The 17,474-nt window shown below is 50.9% G+C and overlaps 2 protein-coding genes across 3 annotated transcripts in view; one reads left to right on the top strand and one right to left on the bottom strand.

Annotated features, from left to right (window-relative positions):
- Positions 1-233: 233 nt before the first annotated feature.
- On the bottom strand, positions 234-12,929 carry ttll4 (tubulin tyrosine ligase-like family, member 4). Of its 2 annotated transcripts, none has more exons than XM_076013975.1 (21): positions 12,768-12,929; positions 9,934-11,030; positions 9,089-9,347; positions 8,840-9,008; positions 8,672-8,748; positions 8,134-8,179; positions 7,087-7,205; positions 6,721-6,831; positions 6,023-6,099; positions 5,731-5,922; positions 5,524-5,606; positions 5,313-5,441; positions 5,030-5,152; positions 4,746-4,844; positions 4,527-4,661; positions 4,310-4,447; positions 4,097-4,193; positions 3,071-3,281; positions 2,916-2,983; positions 2,613-2,683; positions 234-2,075 (listed from the first exon to the last, which is right to left on the bottom strand). In XM_076013975.1, the coding sequence occupies exons 2-21, from the start codon at positions 10,519-10,521 to the stop codon at positions 1,913-1,915; spliced, it is 2,955 nt and encodes a 984-aa protein (XP_075870090.1). In that variant the 5' UTR covers positions 10,522-11,030; positions 12,768-12,929; the 3' UTR covers positions 234-1,912. The 2 variants fall into 2 exon arrangements, with proteins under 2 accessions (XP_075870090.1, XP_075870091.1); XM_076013976.1 differs by lacking the exon at positions 12,768-12,929 and adding an exon at positions 11,193-11,554.
- Positions 12,930-13,835: 906 nt separating this feature from the next.
- LOC142880243 (uncharacterized) overlaps positions 13,836-17,474 on the top strand; it is an 8,560-nt gene continuing 4,921 nt past the window's right edge. The window contains exons 1-2 of the mRNA XM_076014014.1: positions 13,836-15,080; positions 15,570-15,845. Coding sequence (XP_075870129.1) covers positions 14,834-15,080; positions 15,570-15,845 — 523 coding nt within the window. The 5' untranslated portion in view covers positions 13,836-14,833. The remainder of the gene's footprint in view (positions 15,081-15,569; positions 15,846-17,474) is intronic.

The following is a 17,474-nucleotide window of genomic DNA, read 5'->3' as shown; positions in this document are numbered from 1 at the left end:
GGATGCGCTCGGGATGAAACGATATATAAATACCCGTAAAGGTTGTGGCGGCTCTACGGTGACGAGGAGATGCGAGACACTTTGTGTTGTTGTGCTTTAACGATTTGATAGATTTCTATGATGGCCCTTCCATTGATTTATTAATCACATATTCATTTGTGAGTAGAAGCAAAGACAAGCGAGGGGATCTCAGACGGTGTTTCACACAGAAAAAAAACTGCCAAACTGCAAAATCGGTACCACAGAAACTTTTATTTTTTTGAAATTGTTATCCTGAGCGACGCACACAGCCCTTGAAACCACAAGTTAGTAAAAAAAAAAAAAAAAAAAAAAATACTGAAAAATCAAATTCAAAACTCAACCACAGTCTCATTGTTAATGTATCATCATACTGTCTACAGTGTTTCTATTGTGAGCCGCAGCAAATAAACTTTTCAACACTTCAATCGCTTGAGACCAGCTGAGGAGGGAGGAAGGTCGGCACTGAGGAATCTTCAGCCAGCTTCGTCGACACCGACGTGTCGGAATCTGGCTCAGAAATGTCAGTGAACGGCTAAGAAAAAAAAAAAAAAAAAAGTGTTTCATTCGTCCAAATTGTTGAGTGTTACATGTCAACTGTAACCTACAGCAGCTCCGACGTGATCCGCGTTAAGATCCTCAGGTGCGAAGAAGAAGAAAAAAAGAAGAAGAAGAAGAAGAAGCTGAGAGAGGCACTTGGAAGAAGCTTCTGCAAGGCAACCACCGACAGTTTTCCTGCCCAGATGCAAAAATCTCCTGTGCTTGTTCTGCACTGATGCCGCCTGATGACAGCGCCGACTGCAGCGCTCTGGGTCCACACGATAAGAAGCTCTCAAGAGTTTCCAGGGAGCAGCAGCAGCAGCAGCAGCAGCAGCAGCAGCAGCAGCAGCTCCGCTCGCCGTCCAGCTGTGTTTTTTTGGCACTGGTGTCTTTGCCCGCCGACCAGCCTGCAGCTTGACGTGCTGGAGTGACACGTTTCACACACGGCAGAGTGAGCAGAAAGTCACTCCGGCCAGTCCAGGACTGAGCCGACAACAACCTGCAACTTAAAGGGGCAACGGTTCACCAACGACTGAGCGTTAACACTGATCGAACTCAGGAGGTTCCGGAGAGGCTGCAGTTCTGGGAGGACGTGGGCTCGACTGCCAGACCCATCGCAGGCCTGGGAGGCTGCAGTTGTGTGCGTTTCCGACCACAAACGTGGTGTCGTTGTTGGTCTGCCGGAGCCTCTGCAGGAGACACGTGGCCCCTCTGGCTACGTCAAGTCAGAGTTCTGGCATTAGAAGGCGTCACTGGAGCTGAGGAACCAATGCAACTTGCACTGTTGTGTCCACTGTCCCTTTAAGAGTGTTGCAGTGATGCTTCCACGTCCACACAAAGAAAAGGAGGAGAAAAAACAACAACATTCGCAAATCAAAAAAAAAATAAACACCAGCCTACGAGTGCTTTGGCACCAGCTCGCACCTGATTGGCTGATGCATGCGGGCCTGTCTATGGCCTGGGTGCTGCTCCAGCTCCCTCCCTGCTCCCCCTCAGCTCAGTGAGCTCTGGGCCGCCGCTCCAGCGCTCCAGTGGCGCCACCACTTGGACAGGTTTCAAATAAGCAGCCAGGCGGCCGTTCTTCAGGATCATCGTTCTTCTCCGATCAGGCCCTCCCCCCTGTGTGCTTCCTAAACCTTTGTGTGCTTTGTGAGTCAGTCGCCAACATGCGTCACAGTGAACTGGGCCACTTGTTAGCGTGAGGTCACCTGATCTCAGTCTGTTTCTCTTTAGTGAAGACAACAACTTCCTGTGTGAACGGCTTCCATGTCCCACAGTTGCTCACTAGTGCAGGTCTGTGTGAAGGTCCAGGGCGGGGGAGAGGGTGAGGGGGGGAGGGGGCAGTGGGGGGGTCTCAGAGCGTGGCAAAGTGTCGGGGCAGCAGGCTGGGGGAGGGGCTACCGCAGGCGCTGCTGGCCAGGCTGGAGCAGGAGGCGGGAACGCTGAGGAGAGACGCCACCTCCTCGTCAGAGGCACCGTCGCTGTGGTAGGAGAGACGCCTGTGGCTGACCACCACCCTGGGGAGACAGCAGGGGGCAGCAGAGAGACGCTTGATCTCACTCGGTGCATTTCAATGGCAGTTTTTTTTTTTTTTTTTTTTCTTCGCAAAATAAAAGCGAGATTTTTTTAAGATTTCGGCAAAAGTACAATTGCGATGTGCAGGTGAAGAGCATGGAAGTGTAATTCTGGTCAAGTCTCGCCCCGCGAGACGCCACCTAGAGGAGGATGGAGGTACAAAACATTTTGCCACTAATCTGCATTTCCCTGTTGTTTGCTGTCCAGAATGGTTCTTCTATTTTTCTCTTTGATGACTGGGAGAAAAATATTCCGCCTCCTCCTCCGTCCAATCATAACGCACCATTTCCACTGGTCAGTGAACTGGTCACGTGACCTGGTACGTCACGTCCGCTGACGTGTAAATGTGAAGAAAGTGTTTCCATCACCAGTTTTTTATGACCATATTCAGGTTTTGCGCATTTTTAGTGGTTATGGAAACGCAGCTAGTGTGTGTGTGTGTGTGTGTGTGTGTGTGTGTGTGTGTGTGTGTGTGTTACCTGGATCTGGACAGGCTGATGTTGTCTGGTCTGTGTGGCTCAAACTTGGAGACGTAGCTGCACTTGGACCACTGGATTCACAACAGTTCACATTCACAAAAAAACATTCACATTTTAGCATTCTTAAAATTTAGTTTCACGCGTCTGGTTGGTACGGAAGCGCACTGCATTCACTGCATTCACTGCATTCACTGGATTGAAAAAAAATAGGGATCCTTATCTCCCAATTACAAGACCTCAGGTTTTTAATGCAGTGAATGCAAAGCGCTTCCCTAGGCTGGCGTCTGCTGGGCGTCTGCTCACCATGTGGGCGGGGTCACTGGTCCCCAGGTGGACTCCTTTCTGACAGAGAGCCGTCAGCAGACTGACACCTGCGGAAGAAAAAAAAACCATCCTCTGTTCAGCACTGTGAGCGGCTGCTGACGCGGCGGCCGTGGCGGCGGCGGCGGCGGCGGCACCTTTGGGGCGGTCGCTCCAGTGCTTCTGCTCCCACTGGTCCAGCAGGAGGTTCTTGTAGCGCGGACACTCGAAGAAGCGGAGGTAGCGGGACGACGCCGGCGACGGGAAGGCCCGCTCGAAGCGCCCGCGCCGGCACAACTCGTCCTCGCTCTCCACCAGCACGCGGACGTCTTCCGGCGTCAGGACGTCCAGCACGGTGGACAGGAAGTCCTGTGGGCGGTCAGGGGGGGCAAACAGGAAGTAGCGATCGGTTAGCTTCTTCACCCACGGCTTCCCACTGAAAGCATCTGCGTCTGCCCAACCCAGGAAGCAGTTGGGTGTGAATTTAAAGAAAGCAACAGCGAAACAAAACTCTTTTGCCCGTCCGAGCTGCCTCTCGAGCGTCGCTGTGTGTAAAAAAAATGAGAAAAATAATAATGAACTGAACTGCTGGTATCACACAAAATGCAGGTATTTAGAGTGGACATGCATTTTGTGCATCATAGTTTCAGATTCAAAGTGAAATCTGTTTCATTGTTTGGCAGCCAAACTGAACAGTGTTGAAGCGGATGCGTCACGTTGACGTTTCACAGTAAAATCCAGCAGCATTTCAAAATAAAATCCAGCACATTGTATATTATGATGAAAAATAACCGGATCCTCCGTGTTTTCCACGGTTTTTCAGTGACTTCCTGCCTGAACAATTCTACCTGCTGATGTACCTGACAATGGATGGATGGATGGATAGATAGATATTTCCTGCCTGAAGTGAAGCAGGTGGAAGGTGAAGTGAAGAAAATAAACAGCCACATATTTTTCTAAAGTGGCTTCAGGCTACTGGGACGTTTCTGGAACACGTCCACGCTGCCCCCTAGTGGAGACACGCTCACTGACTTTAATGGCTGTGGAGCCTCCAACCACCGCAGACGCTCTCTGTGTTTTGGGCTTAAGAATCAGAGAGTCGTGACTGCTGCTGCTGCTGCTGCTGCTGCTGCTGTTGCTGCTGCTGCTTATGTTGCTGCTGCTGTTACTGCTGCTGCTGTTACCTGCTCGGAGAAACGCTGGGAGACGTAGAAGGTCCGTTTGACCTTCTCATCAGGCGTCACCTCTGGTTTGCTCTTCTCTCTGCTGCCCCCAAGCAAACTGCAAAAAAAAACAAAACACAAAGGCCCACACACATTCATTCATTCATTCATTCATTCATCAGTCTACAGGCACATCCAATACTGGCGCCAGGTGGTGCAGTGGCTGCTGCCGACCTGCTGGTGGAGCTGCAGACGCTGCTGCAGCGGGAGAACACCTCCTCTCGGCTGGGGATGCGGAAGCCGGCCAGGTTGAGGAGGTCGCGGACCATGTGACCTTTGACGGCGACGTCCAGCGCCGAGTTGGAGTGGAGGCTGCGGTGGCGGCGGGGAACAGAAACACAGGTTACAACATCTCTCTCACACTGTGTGTGCGTGTGTGTGTGTGCAGTACCTGGGAGATATGTTGACCTCCAGCAGCCACGGTTTGAGCTTCTCGTCCAGCATGATGTCGAAGCCGAAGAGCTCGTGGCAGCTGTACGCCGTCCGCACGTTCATGTTGAGCAGGCTGAAGACGTACGGCTCCGAGCTGCAGGCACAACGGGGAGACGGCGTGACGTCACTGGCAGCTTTGTGTGTGTGTGTGTGTGTGTGTGTGTGTTTGCAGACTCACGTGATGATGGTTTTGACCACAATGTCTTTGATTTTCTCCCAGATCAGAGCAGTGTTGACCCCCCGCTCACCCAGGTACTGCCACAAGGCCTTCAGAGCCCTACACACACACACACACGCACACACGTTTAAACAGCAAACAGAGGTAACAAACCAATAATAAATCTCTTTCCATCACCAGTTTTTATTGCCATATTTAATTCTAGGAGTCATGGAGTCACTGCCCCCTCCACCCTTCCATCTTCCCTCCACTCCATACATTAAAGTCTTTTCTGTTGCTGTTACCATTTGTGTCCCTGGCAGGCCTTGTCGTCACTGTTGGCCTGGTACTCAGAGTTCTTCTTGTTGACACTGTAGTTGGTCAGGTGCATGAACTTGTTGCTCAGAGTCTTCATGGAAGACGAATACCTGCAAAAAATTTTATTTTATTTTTTTTTTAAATCTATGTCACCAACTCAGCAAATATTAAACTTTTCATTCATCTATCGTATTTCTGCTTCATCTTTCGGTCTCTGGAACTGAATCAGTAAGGTATTAAAATGCGTTGGGTGTGAGACCGAGTACTGACTTGCAGCTGGCGAAGCGCACCAGTCCGTCAGAGTAGATGTAGATCCTGAGCGGGTCGTAGGACGTGACGTACACGTAGATGCGCAGGTCGAACTTGTTGCCGCTGATGAGGTAGGGCTTGTGAAGGTACCTGCACGCACAAACACACACACACACACAGTCGTCACCTCTGGAAAACTTCAACCACCCGGCGGTTACCTGCCAAGACTCACTTCTGGACCAGCAGGGGGCGCTTGCGAGGCATCTGGCTCCACTTGTGGATGACCTGGATTCCTAAACCTCTGGCCGACGCCGGCTGTTGGAGATCAAAGAGGATGAAGTGAGGAGAGCTCGCTGCTTCACCCCTGCTCAGGCCACTGGTGAGAGGACCAGCAGCTGCTGCTGGTGGTGCTGCTGGTGGTGGTGGTGGTGGGACCTACTGGTTTGATGATCCACTTCTGCCGGGCGCTCTCGTCCCAGGCTTTGCGCAGCAGCTTGATGTCCTGGGGTAGGACGAAGGTCCGAGGGATGAAGCTGAACTCCTGCTTGCCGAAGCGAACCTGCATCTTGGACATGTTCCTCCACAGCCGGTCCTTCCGGCCGATCTGGAACGTTCCCGGGAAGTGGTTCAGCTGTGGGAAGGTACCGACAGACACACAGAGGTCAGGTGAGAGAGACGGAGGACCGGCGGTGGTGCAGCAGCAGCAGCAGCAGCAGCGTCCTCACTCCCACCTTCTGGTGCTCTGCGATGGTCTTGAAGCAGGTGGACTTCATGTGGTGGCCCCAGCAGCCCAGCCAGTCGTGGCTCTCTGCAGGGAGAAGAGGAAGCGAGAGGTGAGATTTGAATGGATGCGTTTGGTTTGTTTTGAACAGGAGGGCAAATGGATCTTAAGGAGCCGTGCAGATGTTCAACGTTATCACGGCGTGGAACTGCGATAATATTGCATCCTGGAGTCTCCCACCAAAGCTCCTAACACACGCACACACGTCTTAAGGTCCTGACGCACCGGGCAACAGGCAAAGTAAATAAATGACGCAAATAAAGTTTGGCGCTCTTTCGCTCAGTGGAAATGTGCTGCTGGTGTGTGAGGACCTTCAGAGTCCTTCAACCGGTGGACTTTCACCACACAGTCAACCACGAATCTAAATGTTCTGATTTACCAATGACCGGGGGGGGAAAAAGGAGCCGGTGTCAGCGCTCGACTTCAGCAACTGTTTGCTGTTTTTGAGTCCCAGCAAACAACAAAGACACAAGTTGACGTTTCGTCATATTCAACAAAAAAACATCAAATTCTCCTCTTTGAACTGCGCACAAGTCAGATTCTACGTTATCAGTTGACACACACACACACACACACACACACACACACACACACACACACACACACACACACACACACACACACACACACACACACACACACACTTACTCTTGGTGGCTTTAAAGTGAGACCTGGCGATGACGCGCTTGACCACGTTTGGCGTGACGGTGCTCATCTTCCACTTCAACAGCCGTCTTTGCTCCACAGGCAGAAGCTCCACTGCACAGCACAAAGGCACAACAACGGGCAAATGAGGCTCGGAGGCCAGCGTAACACCTGGTGTTCCGGGACATTTTATCCCGGCAGGAAAACACACTCTTCTCCTCAGGCGGAGTCTGGCTCCCATTCCCGAGCGCCGCCGGACAGAACGGAGGGGAGCGCACGGCACAGCGACGTTGTGACGCTCTGTTCTTGGGGAAGTGGAAAGCGGCCAATCGACGTCGGCGGAGGTCACGTGGAAAGCGGGTCACTGACCTTTCTCATTGGCCGTGCTGAAGTAAAGCGTCGGCGCCACGAAGGGGAACAAACTGGGAACCAGCGCCGGCTTCTCCTCCAGGTCCTCCTCCGGCCCCAGCAGCATCGGCTCCTCGATGCTGAGACACACAGTGAAAGACGGTCAACACACGGGCAATCGCGGCGCGCTAAACATCAACGCAGAGTCTTTTGACAGTCGGAAAAAAACAAAAAACGATGAAAACAAGTAGATGGAGATAAAAAATCTGTTTCATCAGTGATGAAGAAGCTTGAAAAACGAGTCGGCTGGAAGTTTCCAGAGTTAAAAGACACAACACTCAGCTATTGATGACAACAGGTCAAAGGTCAATCGTTTAGGATGAAAATTGAAAAAAAAAAAAAAAACTCACATGACAGTCATAAAGGAAGAGTACTAAACGGATGGATGTAGGAAGGAGTGGACGTGCTCAGTCGAATCCACCTGCAGCTGAGGCTCCACACTCAACATAAGGGAAGGAACCAGCGTGTGTGTGTTGGGGACAGGGGGCGACAATAAGGTGACAATGGCGGCCAGCGGTTGGTGGGAGGTTCTGCCCGGTGGCCCCGCTGACTGCAGTGTTACGCAGCACAAAGCAGCAGAGTTTTCCACGGCGCTCTGCTGCTTTCAGCCGCCGCAACAAAGCCAAGCGGCACAGAATGACGGAGAGGGAGCGTCGGGCAGGGTGGGCGGGGCCTCGCCGCCCGCCCCGCCATTTTGAAACCAATCGGCGAGCTTCGTTTAGAAGCCGAATGCTGTTTATTTGTTCTTATCAGAGGCCGCCGGTGATGTTTGATTGACAGGTGAGCGCTCAGCAAGACAGCTTTCATACACACGTCAGGGGCCGCCAGGTGGATGGAGTTTAAACTCTGTCCACAAGGGGGGGGGGGAGAAAAACACTCCTTCTGCCACCCACTGCACCCTTTGTTGCATCATTAATGTGAATGTAAGCAATGAAGTCTGCTTTAACTTGATAAGGACCATGGATATACAAAGAGAGAGAATGAGAGTGTGCGTCATTGAAACGGTACCCAGACTTGAGGATGATGGACGTCACAGAGGAGCCGTCTGAGTCATCTGAGGAGGACAGAAGAGCAGAAGAGTCAGAGAGTCAGAGAATCAGAGAATCAGAGAGACTGATAGCCTAGGAGTCAGAGAGTCAGGGAGTCAGAGAGACTGAGAGTCAGAGAGTCAGAGAGTCTGATAGCCAGGGAGTCAGAGAATCTGAGAGTCAGAGAGTCAGAGAGTCTGATAGCCAGGAAGTCAGGGAGTCAGGGAGTCAGGGAGTCAGAGAGACTGAGAGACTGAGAGACTGACAGTCAGAGAGTCAGAGAGTCAGAGAGTCAGAGAGTCAGAGAATCTGATAGCCAGGGAGTCAGAGAATCAGAGAGTCAGGGAGTCAGAGAATCAGAGAGACCGATAGCCAGGGAGTCAGAGAGTGAGGGAGTCAGAGAATCAGAGAGTCAGAGAGACCGATAGCCAGGGAGTCAGCGAGTCAGAGAATCAGAGAGTCAGAGAGACTGATAGCCAGGGAGTCAGAGAGTCGGTTCAAGTGTTTAAACAGCTCACCGTCGTCGCTGCAGATGTTCTCCAGCTCACCAGGAACTTCCTCCTCAGCTCCGTCCACCTGCATACCACCCTCCTGCCTGAAGGGGGAGTCAAAGTAAACCATGATCAAAATCAAGTGGTCTAAATGTGATGAGATGTGATGAGATGTGATGTGAGAACTGAGCTCACCCTGACAGCTGGGCCTCTCCAGACTCACTCTCCTCCGTCTGCGGGGCACAGGACGAGAGCGGCAAGGAGGAGGCGGAGGAGGGGCGGCCTTTGGGCCTGGTCAGGTGGATGGTGGAGATCTGAGAGGTCACCGAGCCCACCAGCACCCCCGCAGGAGAGGAGGCCACATCTGCAAGGTCCAGGAACAGATTCAGAAGAAGAAAACCAACAAAATGCTCTTCATCCAGAGAAAACATCCTTCCTGGTTACCCGAGGCTCCTTCCAGCAGGGCGGGGGGCTTCCACTCGGTGGCCCCAAGCAGGCTCCCCAGCGGGTGTCGACTCGCCCGTCGACTCGTGGCCACGCCCACCAGAGGAGGAGGAATCCCTCGCAGGCAAAACTCAGGGTTGAGAGGAGGTCCTCCGGCCACCAGGGGGCCCACCGCGGTGGTGGCCGCCTTGGCCGAGCGGCCCCTCTTAAGGCCCACCGGAGGCACGGGGGGCGAGGACGGGTGGTCTCCAGCATCGTGCTGCAGGGACAGGAGACCAGAGAGCAAGACGTGGAGGATGAAGCTGCTGCTGCTGCTGCTGCTGCTGCTGCTGCCAGTGGAGTGAAGAGAAGAGGCAACATTTCTGCAAAGGCAAAATCTGAGTTTACTTTGAAAAAGGTGAATGAGAAACTACTTCAGGAAGACAAAAACAGACTCGTCTGGACCACTGACAGTTGCTGATAAAACAAATCACATTCACACACACACACATATGTACCAGTATGACTGGTACGCTACCAGTGAAAGGTTTGGACACACCTACCGACTTTCACACTACACCTGCACTGCTGACACATACTGAAGACAGGACATATGAAATTATGCAGCAAAGAAAAACACGTTCAATAACTCTGAATATGCTTTTCAGGAACGGTGGCTATTTGGAAGAATTTCAAAATAAAACGAGTTATTTGACACTTTTAATCGTTTCCTCCATAATGATGCCTTCAGTGAGAAACTGCACCGTCAACAGTCATGAAACTGAAAGACAAGACGTTGAATTCAGAGTCCAAACTGCTGACTGGTGGTGTAGACACATCTAAAAGTCCTGCTGCCTGCCACTCACCATGATGTTGCCTCGCTGCCGCACAGACGGCTTCTCTCTGCACAGGAGGGGTGAGACGGAGAGGAAGGGCCTCCAGTCCAGCGGCTCGATGCTCTCGTCCTGCAGCCTGCTCACCTTCAGCCGGTCTGCGGGCTGAGCGTCGGGCATCGACAGGTACTTCTGCATGGCGCCGTTCAGCGCTGCGCTCAGCGCCACCTTGGCCTCCGTCTTCTTCTTGTCCTGCTTGCCGCCCATTGCCAGGACCTGGCTAAGCTTCTTGCTGGCGTTGAGCCTGTGCAGGATGTTTGAGGACACTTGCGACACACTGGCTGGCAGGGCCCGCGTGTTGCTTCTGTTGTAGCTCCATACAGAAGACGGCGGCGGCGGCGGCAGCAGCGGCACTGACACAGGTCCCGACGGGGGGGCGGGCGAGGCCGAGTCGGACGGCAGAGGTCTGGCTGGACTCCTCCCTCCAGGAACCTCCACGAAGGCGGGCCGGAGAGGCACTTTGGTGGCCTTGGGGTGTTTGGTGGCAGTGGTGGGACTGCCGGCAGTGGAGAGATCCCGGACGTCCCCCCCATCCCACGGAGAGGACTGATTGGTGGGCATGACCCCACCCGGCTGGGATGATTGTCAGGGGTTGAGGAGATCTTTCTTTGGTGAAGACGCTGGATGGCGGAGACGCTGTTCCCAGGAAGGGGTCCCCCTGCTGGACTCTTGCACTGTCAGCTCCGTCCGAACGGAGCGCGAGACTTCCTGGAGGTCACTGTGGGCCGGCTACGAGTTCTTGACTGACTGTGACCACCAGCAAGCATACCTGCAGAGGCTGGAGGGACCACCGCACAAGACTGCTTGACAGTGTGGGCGCGCTGGAGGTCCTGCCGGGAGTCTCAGGCAGGCACGCAGACGCAGGAGGTTCAAATCCTCAGGCAACGCGGTTCAAACATGGGGAAATCTGAAGCCGCCAGACGGTCCTGCTTCTTCCTCTTCTTCTTCTTCCCAACACCAGCGATGGATGATGTGAGATGCCGGACTGGACTGAGGTCTTGCAGGAGGAAGTCAGGTCTGTCTGGGTGGATCCACAGGAGGCACCGGACCAGCAGCTTTCACCAGCGGAGCTGCAGGAGAGAGGAAGAGTCACTCTGGGGGGTTTTTACTCTGGAAATAAAGACACTGAACAAACTTTATGAGGTTCTTTTAAAGCGGCTCATATTCCCCCCCGTTTTCATCCTTATTCCTCATCTTTGACTGCAGGCCTCACATTCAGAAGCCTTCCCTACCTCACACGGACCAATCATCTCTCAGTCTCTCCTTTTTCCTCGTCTTTCTGAAAATCTCTCTGGCTGTGAGTCTCTGCCTGCGTGCCGTCGCTTGACTCGTGTTTGGCCTGCGTCTCTGTGTGATAACCATGGTCACTGCCACTCGCCATGTTACTGACAAACAATCTGTAGATTTTTTTTTTTTTTTTTTTAAAAAAAGGTCGGCTCACGAAAAAAACCAAAAACTTGTCAACTTGCACGACGCAAAACAAAAAGGAGAGAAAATCCCAAGCGCAGCGCTACCGCCAACTTTATGTCCACTGTAGTGAGAAAAAGTATGGGAAGAGTCATCAACAAAATCTATTTTAAAGTGTTTGAGACGCAATCTTCTCTTTAACTTGTGTAATGATGTGAGAACAGAACGTCTGAGTGCAGTTGGCCCACTCCCTACCCCTCCCGCCATCTAAAATGAATGGAACAGAACCTCAGAAGAACAAAAAGATTTGCAGATAAAAGGAAAAGGGAAAAAATGAAGAGAGTGCTTTGATGGTCTGACCCAGATATCCGTTTACCAAATAATTGCCTTTTATTTATTTATATATAAATACTTTTCTGGAACACTGAGGTTTTATTTCAAATATTCTATCCCAGGATGTCAAGTCCACAACAGCCTAACCTGCTGTCATAGATCACCTATAGTGCAGGTGGACTTTGTCATACTTTGTATGAAAATGCTATCTCGTAGTGCAGCGCCTCTGTCTTTAGCTTCCATACCGCTGTGAAAGCATTCTGCTGTGAAAGCAGTGACTCCCAAGAGGTGAGGTCCGGTCCGGTCCGGTCCGGTCCACCAACCTCGCTTCCATGACGAGGGCGTCATAAACGTGTTTTTCTTACAACCTCGTTAACGCTAACGGTAAAGTTAAGGTTTGTTCTGAGCAACTGGGCATCGCATGACAATGCGTTCTGTTTTAATCAAACGTCTGCTGAAATGTTGCTTATTGAAGTCACTTTTGTCAAAAATGAATCATCCATACAAAAAAGGGTCAAAAGTAGGGGGGGGCGGGGGGGTGAATTACTCAGCCCATCTTCCCGCATTTATCAGCAGTGACAGTGAGCAATAGTTCATTTCCAAAACAGATGGTATAAAAAAAAAAGGAAAAAAAGACGAAGCCAACACGAGACCAACTTCACTCCGCCACTCGACAACTGCCGCTTCACGTGCCGCTCTAGCGCTAGCCCGCGAGTTTGGCTAACTACAGCATCACCGTGAATAAAATCACCTCCAGACTCTACGGTTCTCCGGCCTCACCTCGCCAACATCATTTTAGACGCCATACTCAGAATCCCTGCTAGTTGTCACGGAGCAAAAGAGCGGCGCCGAGCCGGTCCTCGCTGGCCACTTTTTGACACGCTAGCACGCTAAGCTAACTAGCTAGGTAGCAGCAAGTGTAGTGTGTTTTACCATCTCTGCAGCCCTGACAGCGTTAGCTTAGCAACCGCGCACACCACATCACCGGTCCCGCACATCCCGAGTGGAACACTCACGACGACGACACGCAGCCTCATCATCCGCAAGGAAAACACACCGAGACTCACCCCGAGCCAGACAATGTCCCTAGCATGGTTGCTCCATCGGTGTGGCGGCGGCGGCGAGCTCACTGACCCGCTGGAGTTTTGTTTGTCACGTTTTGGTGGGAAGGAGAGGGGGAAAGCCGCGTTGACAACATACAAGCGTGAAGCATCCCGGGCAAAGATCGTCTTTCGATGGCGGTGGTCAACTTCGGGTTTTAGGGTGCCTCCTACTGGCCCTATCGCAGACTTTCATCAAAAAAGTGTTCGTAAGGCTGGGAAATATTCCCATATACACACTACCAGTCAAACGTTTGGGTTCACCTTCTCATTTCATCATTTTTCTTTTCTTTTAATGGCTTCACATATTCGTTCAGGATGGTATCATCATCATTGTCAGGATTGCGTCAGGACTGATACATATGGCAATATTCATGTGTATCAGGGGTCAACATTCATATGTATCAGTCCCCTGAGGGACTGATACATATGAATGTTGATATATACTGAATAGCAATATACAATACAACCCTACCCTAAAACTATCACATATCCATTTACTGCTTGATGGCAACCATCTGTTTGAATGACGTCAATAACACCGCGAATCCATGTTTTTTTGTTTTATTTTCGAGGTGTTGTTGCTAAACAGGTTCACAGATGCAGGGGTCAGGCCAAGTTCCCGCATGCAGACTTTTTGACAGAGATAGACTTTGACAGATTCATTCTCTCCTCCCCTGTCAACCAACGTGTACGTCACAAATCCCACCACTAGAGGTCGTCGTGTAAGGAAAAACCAAGCACCACTGCGATCTCAACTCCTGCACCACTTTGGTGTTTCTTTTCAAATGTTTGTGTTTCACTTTTTTTTTCTTTTAATAAACACGTATTTAAATACAATTCATTGTCGTTTACAATCTCAACATCTGCAATTGTATCAAGTTGTTTCTGTCATTCCCTGTCAACACTTCAGGATTTTTTTTTTTTCATTTTCTTCCAATCCCTCTTCCCTTTTCCTTCCACTCCTCCCATCTTATTCTTTCCCCTTCATTTCATTTCATTTCTTTCACTGCTCTCATTTCCATCTTTTCTTCCGTAATTTTAGATTTTTTTTTTCTTTCTTTCTTACCTTTTCCTTCCTTTCTATCAGTCTTCTCTCCTCCTCTCAGGACCTTGTGACACGGAGGGGGGAATAAGAGTGTGTGGGTGTGTGTCTGTGACAGAGAGAGAGAGAGAGAGAGAGAGAGAGAGAGAGAGAGAGAGAGAGGGAGAGAGAGGGAGAGGGAGAGAGAGCAGATGAAGCTGAGCAGTAAATAGGTTCGAGCAGCAGGAGAAGCTGCGGACAGTCCGGAGGCTCAAGTGTCAGAGAGAGCGAAGAGCCTGCAGGACAAACTGGATTCATCCTCACTGGGGAAACATTTTCTGCCACCTTCCAGACCGACTCTAACCAAGGCTGATTGGAGAGGGACAAGCAAGAAATAAAAGAGGAGCAGCCAGGAGAAAAACGACAAACAACTGAGAAAAGTCTCATTTGGTGCCTTTGGACGTTTGGTTCCCTCTGACCAGCAGAGGAGGAGATAAAGGAGAAACAAGAGGAGGGGGAAGAAAGAACTGAAAGAAAGGATGCAGCCTGTGTGTTGAAACTAAAACTAAGGAGTTATCAGGATCAAATACAACAGAGATCCCAGACTGAAAGAGTTTTCCAATCCTGAGAAGAAAAGCAGAAAAACAAGGAGAGAAGGAAGAGGACGGGGTTTTCGGCAGTCAAAGGAATTAATCTTTATTGGTGGAGTTGAATTGAAAAAAGTGTGAAGAAATGGAGTGAAAAGAGAAGAAGAAAAAGAAGAAGAGAAAAAAACGTGCCACCTGTGTTCACCGTAAGAATCAAGAGGAATAAAGGAACGAGAGGAGAGATATAAAGAACACACAGAGTCCCAGTTGAAAACTCCAGAGGAAGAAAATGTTCAGCAAGTAAAGGACAAATGCAAAGAACCCAAAGAACCTAAAGAGCATAACGAGCCTAACGAGCAGAGACCAGACCGACCAGCAGCTGATCTGAAGGACAGACTCCAGTGGATCCTCCCGCTGTGACCATGAGGCTCCTGATGCTCCTCGCCGTGCCGCTCTCCATCCTGCTGCTGCACTCGCTGCCGCTGGGCGCCGTGGCGCCGGGTCGGCTGGAGCGCTGGGTCCGGGCCGGCCTGCAGTCGCTGCAGTGGGACCAGCTGGACCGCTGCCTCCGCACGTCCTCGCTGTCCGAGGCCGAGTGCCGCCGCCTGGCCCATCTGCCGCTGTCGGCCGTGGCCGTCTACGTGTCGGAGCCGCGCAGCGCCGCCTCAGGTAAGCCGGCCGCAGGTCAGCAGCCGCCACCGCCGGGGGTCAACTCCCTGGAATCCTTGGAATACACATCTGGATAATTTAGTCAAATCATTTTTTTTTTTGCAAGTGTCAGATATTTTCTGGATGCAATATTTTATGATGATGCATATTTAGATGATAACTAGAATAACGATTTTGATTCTCAGATATGATGTAAGTATGTAAAATAACCATCAATATGGTAGAAGAATTAATAAAAAAAAAATGTAGTTGTTTTTGTAAAAAATCAGAATTAAGTCCAACTGAAAGTGTTATAATGTGTAAATATTCAAACATTTAATTAGCTGAATTAATTATTCTTTTCCAATTATTTTTTTTATTTTTGTGTGTCACACTGTATGGAGCCGATTTCCGTTCCAAAGCCCTTCGAGTCTTAAGCTTGTAGGGGAAAAGCCCCCAGGCAGTTCTGTCGTCTCTGCACCATTCCAAAGTTCTGCCAAAACCTTCCAGGGAACCCAGAGAAAGTTCTGGCCATCCTGCCCGACTCCTCGTCCACCTTGCTGAGCTCCAAAGCTCGAGGAGGAAGCTTCAGCCTGGGCCAGAGGTTGAACGGAGCCCAGGGGCCCCACCGGCACCAGCAGCCTTTCCCCGAGCCCACGGCCCATGATGCCGTGCTGGTGCTGGACCCCAGTCCCGGGGAGAACTTCGGACACCCGTTGGGCCTCTTCTACCTGGACGTCAACGTAACCAAGAAGAGGTGCTCCCACGTGGACGGTATTTATCTGGGTGAGTCGGAACGTGGAATCGCTGGAACAGATGCTGTGAACAAAAATGCATCAGAAACGACGAGTGGGGAACCTCAGGGGTCTCATCTTGGTCCTTGAAGATTCACAATAATAAAAGACAAATATAACTGAACTGTCTTGTCAGCTCTTGAAAAACACAATTGGCTGCAAGGAGGGAAATTAAGAATAATCTGTCAAAATAATAAATCTTATAATTATTATTATCATTATTATTATTACTGATAACCACTTATCTCTTAACAAAGTCTTTGTACAGTCGCTTCCTGCTGTCAGGATGATGGTGATTGGTTCTAAATTAGCCCTACAGCTGGGCTGTGATTGGTTCCTAAAACTGTGCTGGAAAATGCTTGAAACTGATGCTTGACAAGATGGATGAGAGATCCGGCCGCCTTGCGAGCTTCTCCGTTGACTTGACCTCTTTTGTGAAGATGACGTTTTCTGGGCTCGCTACGTGACTCTGGCCGCAAAATTGTCTTTGACTGCAAGTGTGACCGCGTGTAGTATCCACAAGCACTTCAGTGTAACTCAGTGACTTTAAGGAACAATAACCACGTTTTGTTTTTACACTTTGAGGTCAGAGCTCAAAGCTATAAAGAAATCCCCCCCCCCCTCTGGCACGGAGAACAAAAAATACCGTGAATGATCTCAAATTCCTGAGGCAGAAGTTCAAACCAAGCGTGGAGTATTTCTGCGGTATTCTTAAAAGGGCTGACAATCAAACGCGGGTGTTTCTAAAAAGGAACTCCTCTTGCTTCTGTTGATGGCAAGCGGCGCCCTCGGCGGCGGCGGTGGCGGCGGCAGCGGGGGGCAGAGAGCTGAGAGGGGTGGGGGGGGGGGCAGAGAGAAGCGTTTTCCAAAGTGCCTGCTCCGTGCAGAAGGACTACTCTGAGGGGACGGCAGGCCGGTTAATGTATTCTGCAAAGGTCCTCGCAAATCCTGCCAGAGAGACGAGAGTTTTGAAAGCGCGAGTTGTTGACCCCCGCTGTGAGCGAGGTTAGGGCCAGATGTTGAGGTGAATTTGGCTCGACGCTACACGAACACACACACTGCTCAATTATTCATACGTGAGGCTCACACACACACACGGAACCGTGTGGCCCCATGCTGGGAACTGTGGACTGTTTTGGACCAAAAGTCTTTTAGTGCAAAACTTTCTTTAGACCCCATTTAACCTCAAGAGAGAAGGAAACAAGAGGGGGATGGGGGGGGGGTGAAAGAGGTTTGCTTGAGGGGGAAGAAAAATATAGAAGCCATAAACACAGCGCTGAGGGTGAAGAGGGTAAGTGAAGCAAAGTGGAAGAAGGACGGACAGTGTCAGATGTGGGCAGAATAAACCGGATGAACCGCAGTTCAGTTTGTGTGTGTCACAGGAAGAAGGTTTTGACGGCATCGTTTTCCACTCAGATACAAAAGATGTCGATTTCAAAACTGCAACGAGCTGCTTCACCTCGACCCGGAGGTCGAACGCCGAATTAGGACGAGCGAAAACCTCAAAAACGGGAGGTCAACCTCGCTGTCGGGGGTGGCGGTGGGTGGAGGGGATTGCTACTGAGCCTCCATCCGGAAGCCGGAGAGCCTCAAATCAGTGTCGACCAATAGAATCACACCC

This window comes from Nelusetta ayraudi, unplaced genomic scaffold (assembly GCF_046127955.1).
Source record: "Nelusetta ayraudi isolate G7.1 ecotype Tasmania unplaced genomic scaffold, CSIRO-AGI_Nayr_v1 ptg000163l, whole genome shotgun sequence".
In the NCBI taxonomy this organism is placed as follows: Eukaryota; Metazoa; Chordata; class Actinopteri; order Tetraodontiformes; family Monacanthidae; genus Nelusetta; species Nelusetta ayraudi.
This window is presented reverse-complemented; position numbering and strand designations above follow the sequence as displayed.

Excerpts from the sequence above, each read along its gene's own strand:
- ttll4 (XM_076013975.1), bottom strand. The coding sequence starts at position 10,521 with ATGCCCACCAATCAGTCCTCTCCGTGGGATGGGGGGGACGTCCGGGAT. Across the intron at positions 9,348-9,933 it reads GGCAGCGAGGCAACATCATG|CACGATGCTGGAGACCACCC; the intron begins GTGAGTGGCAGG and ends CTGTCCCTGCAG. Across the intron at positions 6,100-6,720 it reads TCACTTTAAAGCCACCAAGA|AGAGCCACGACTGGCTGGGC; the intron begins GTAAGTGTGTGT and ends TTCTCCCTGCAG.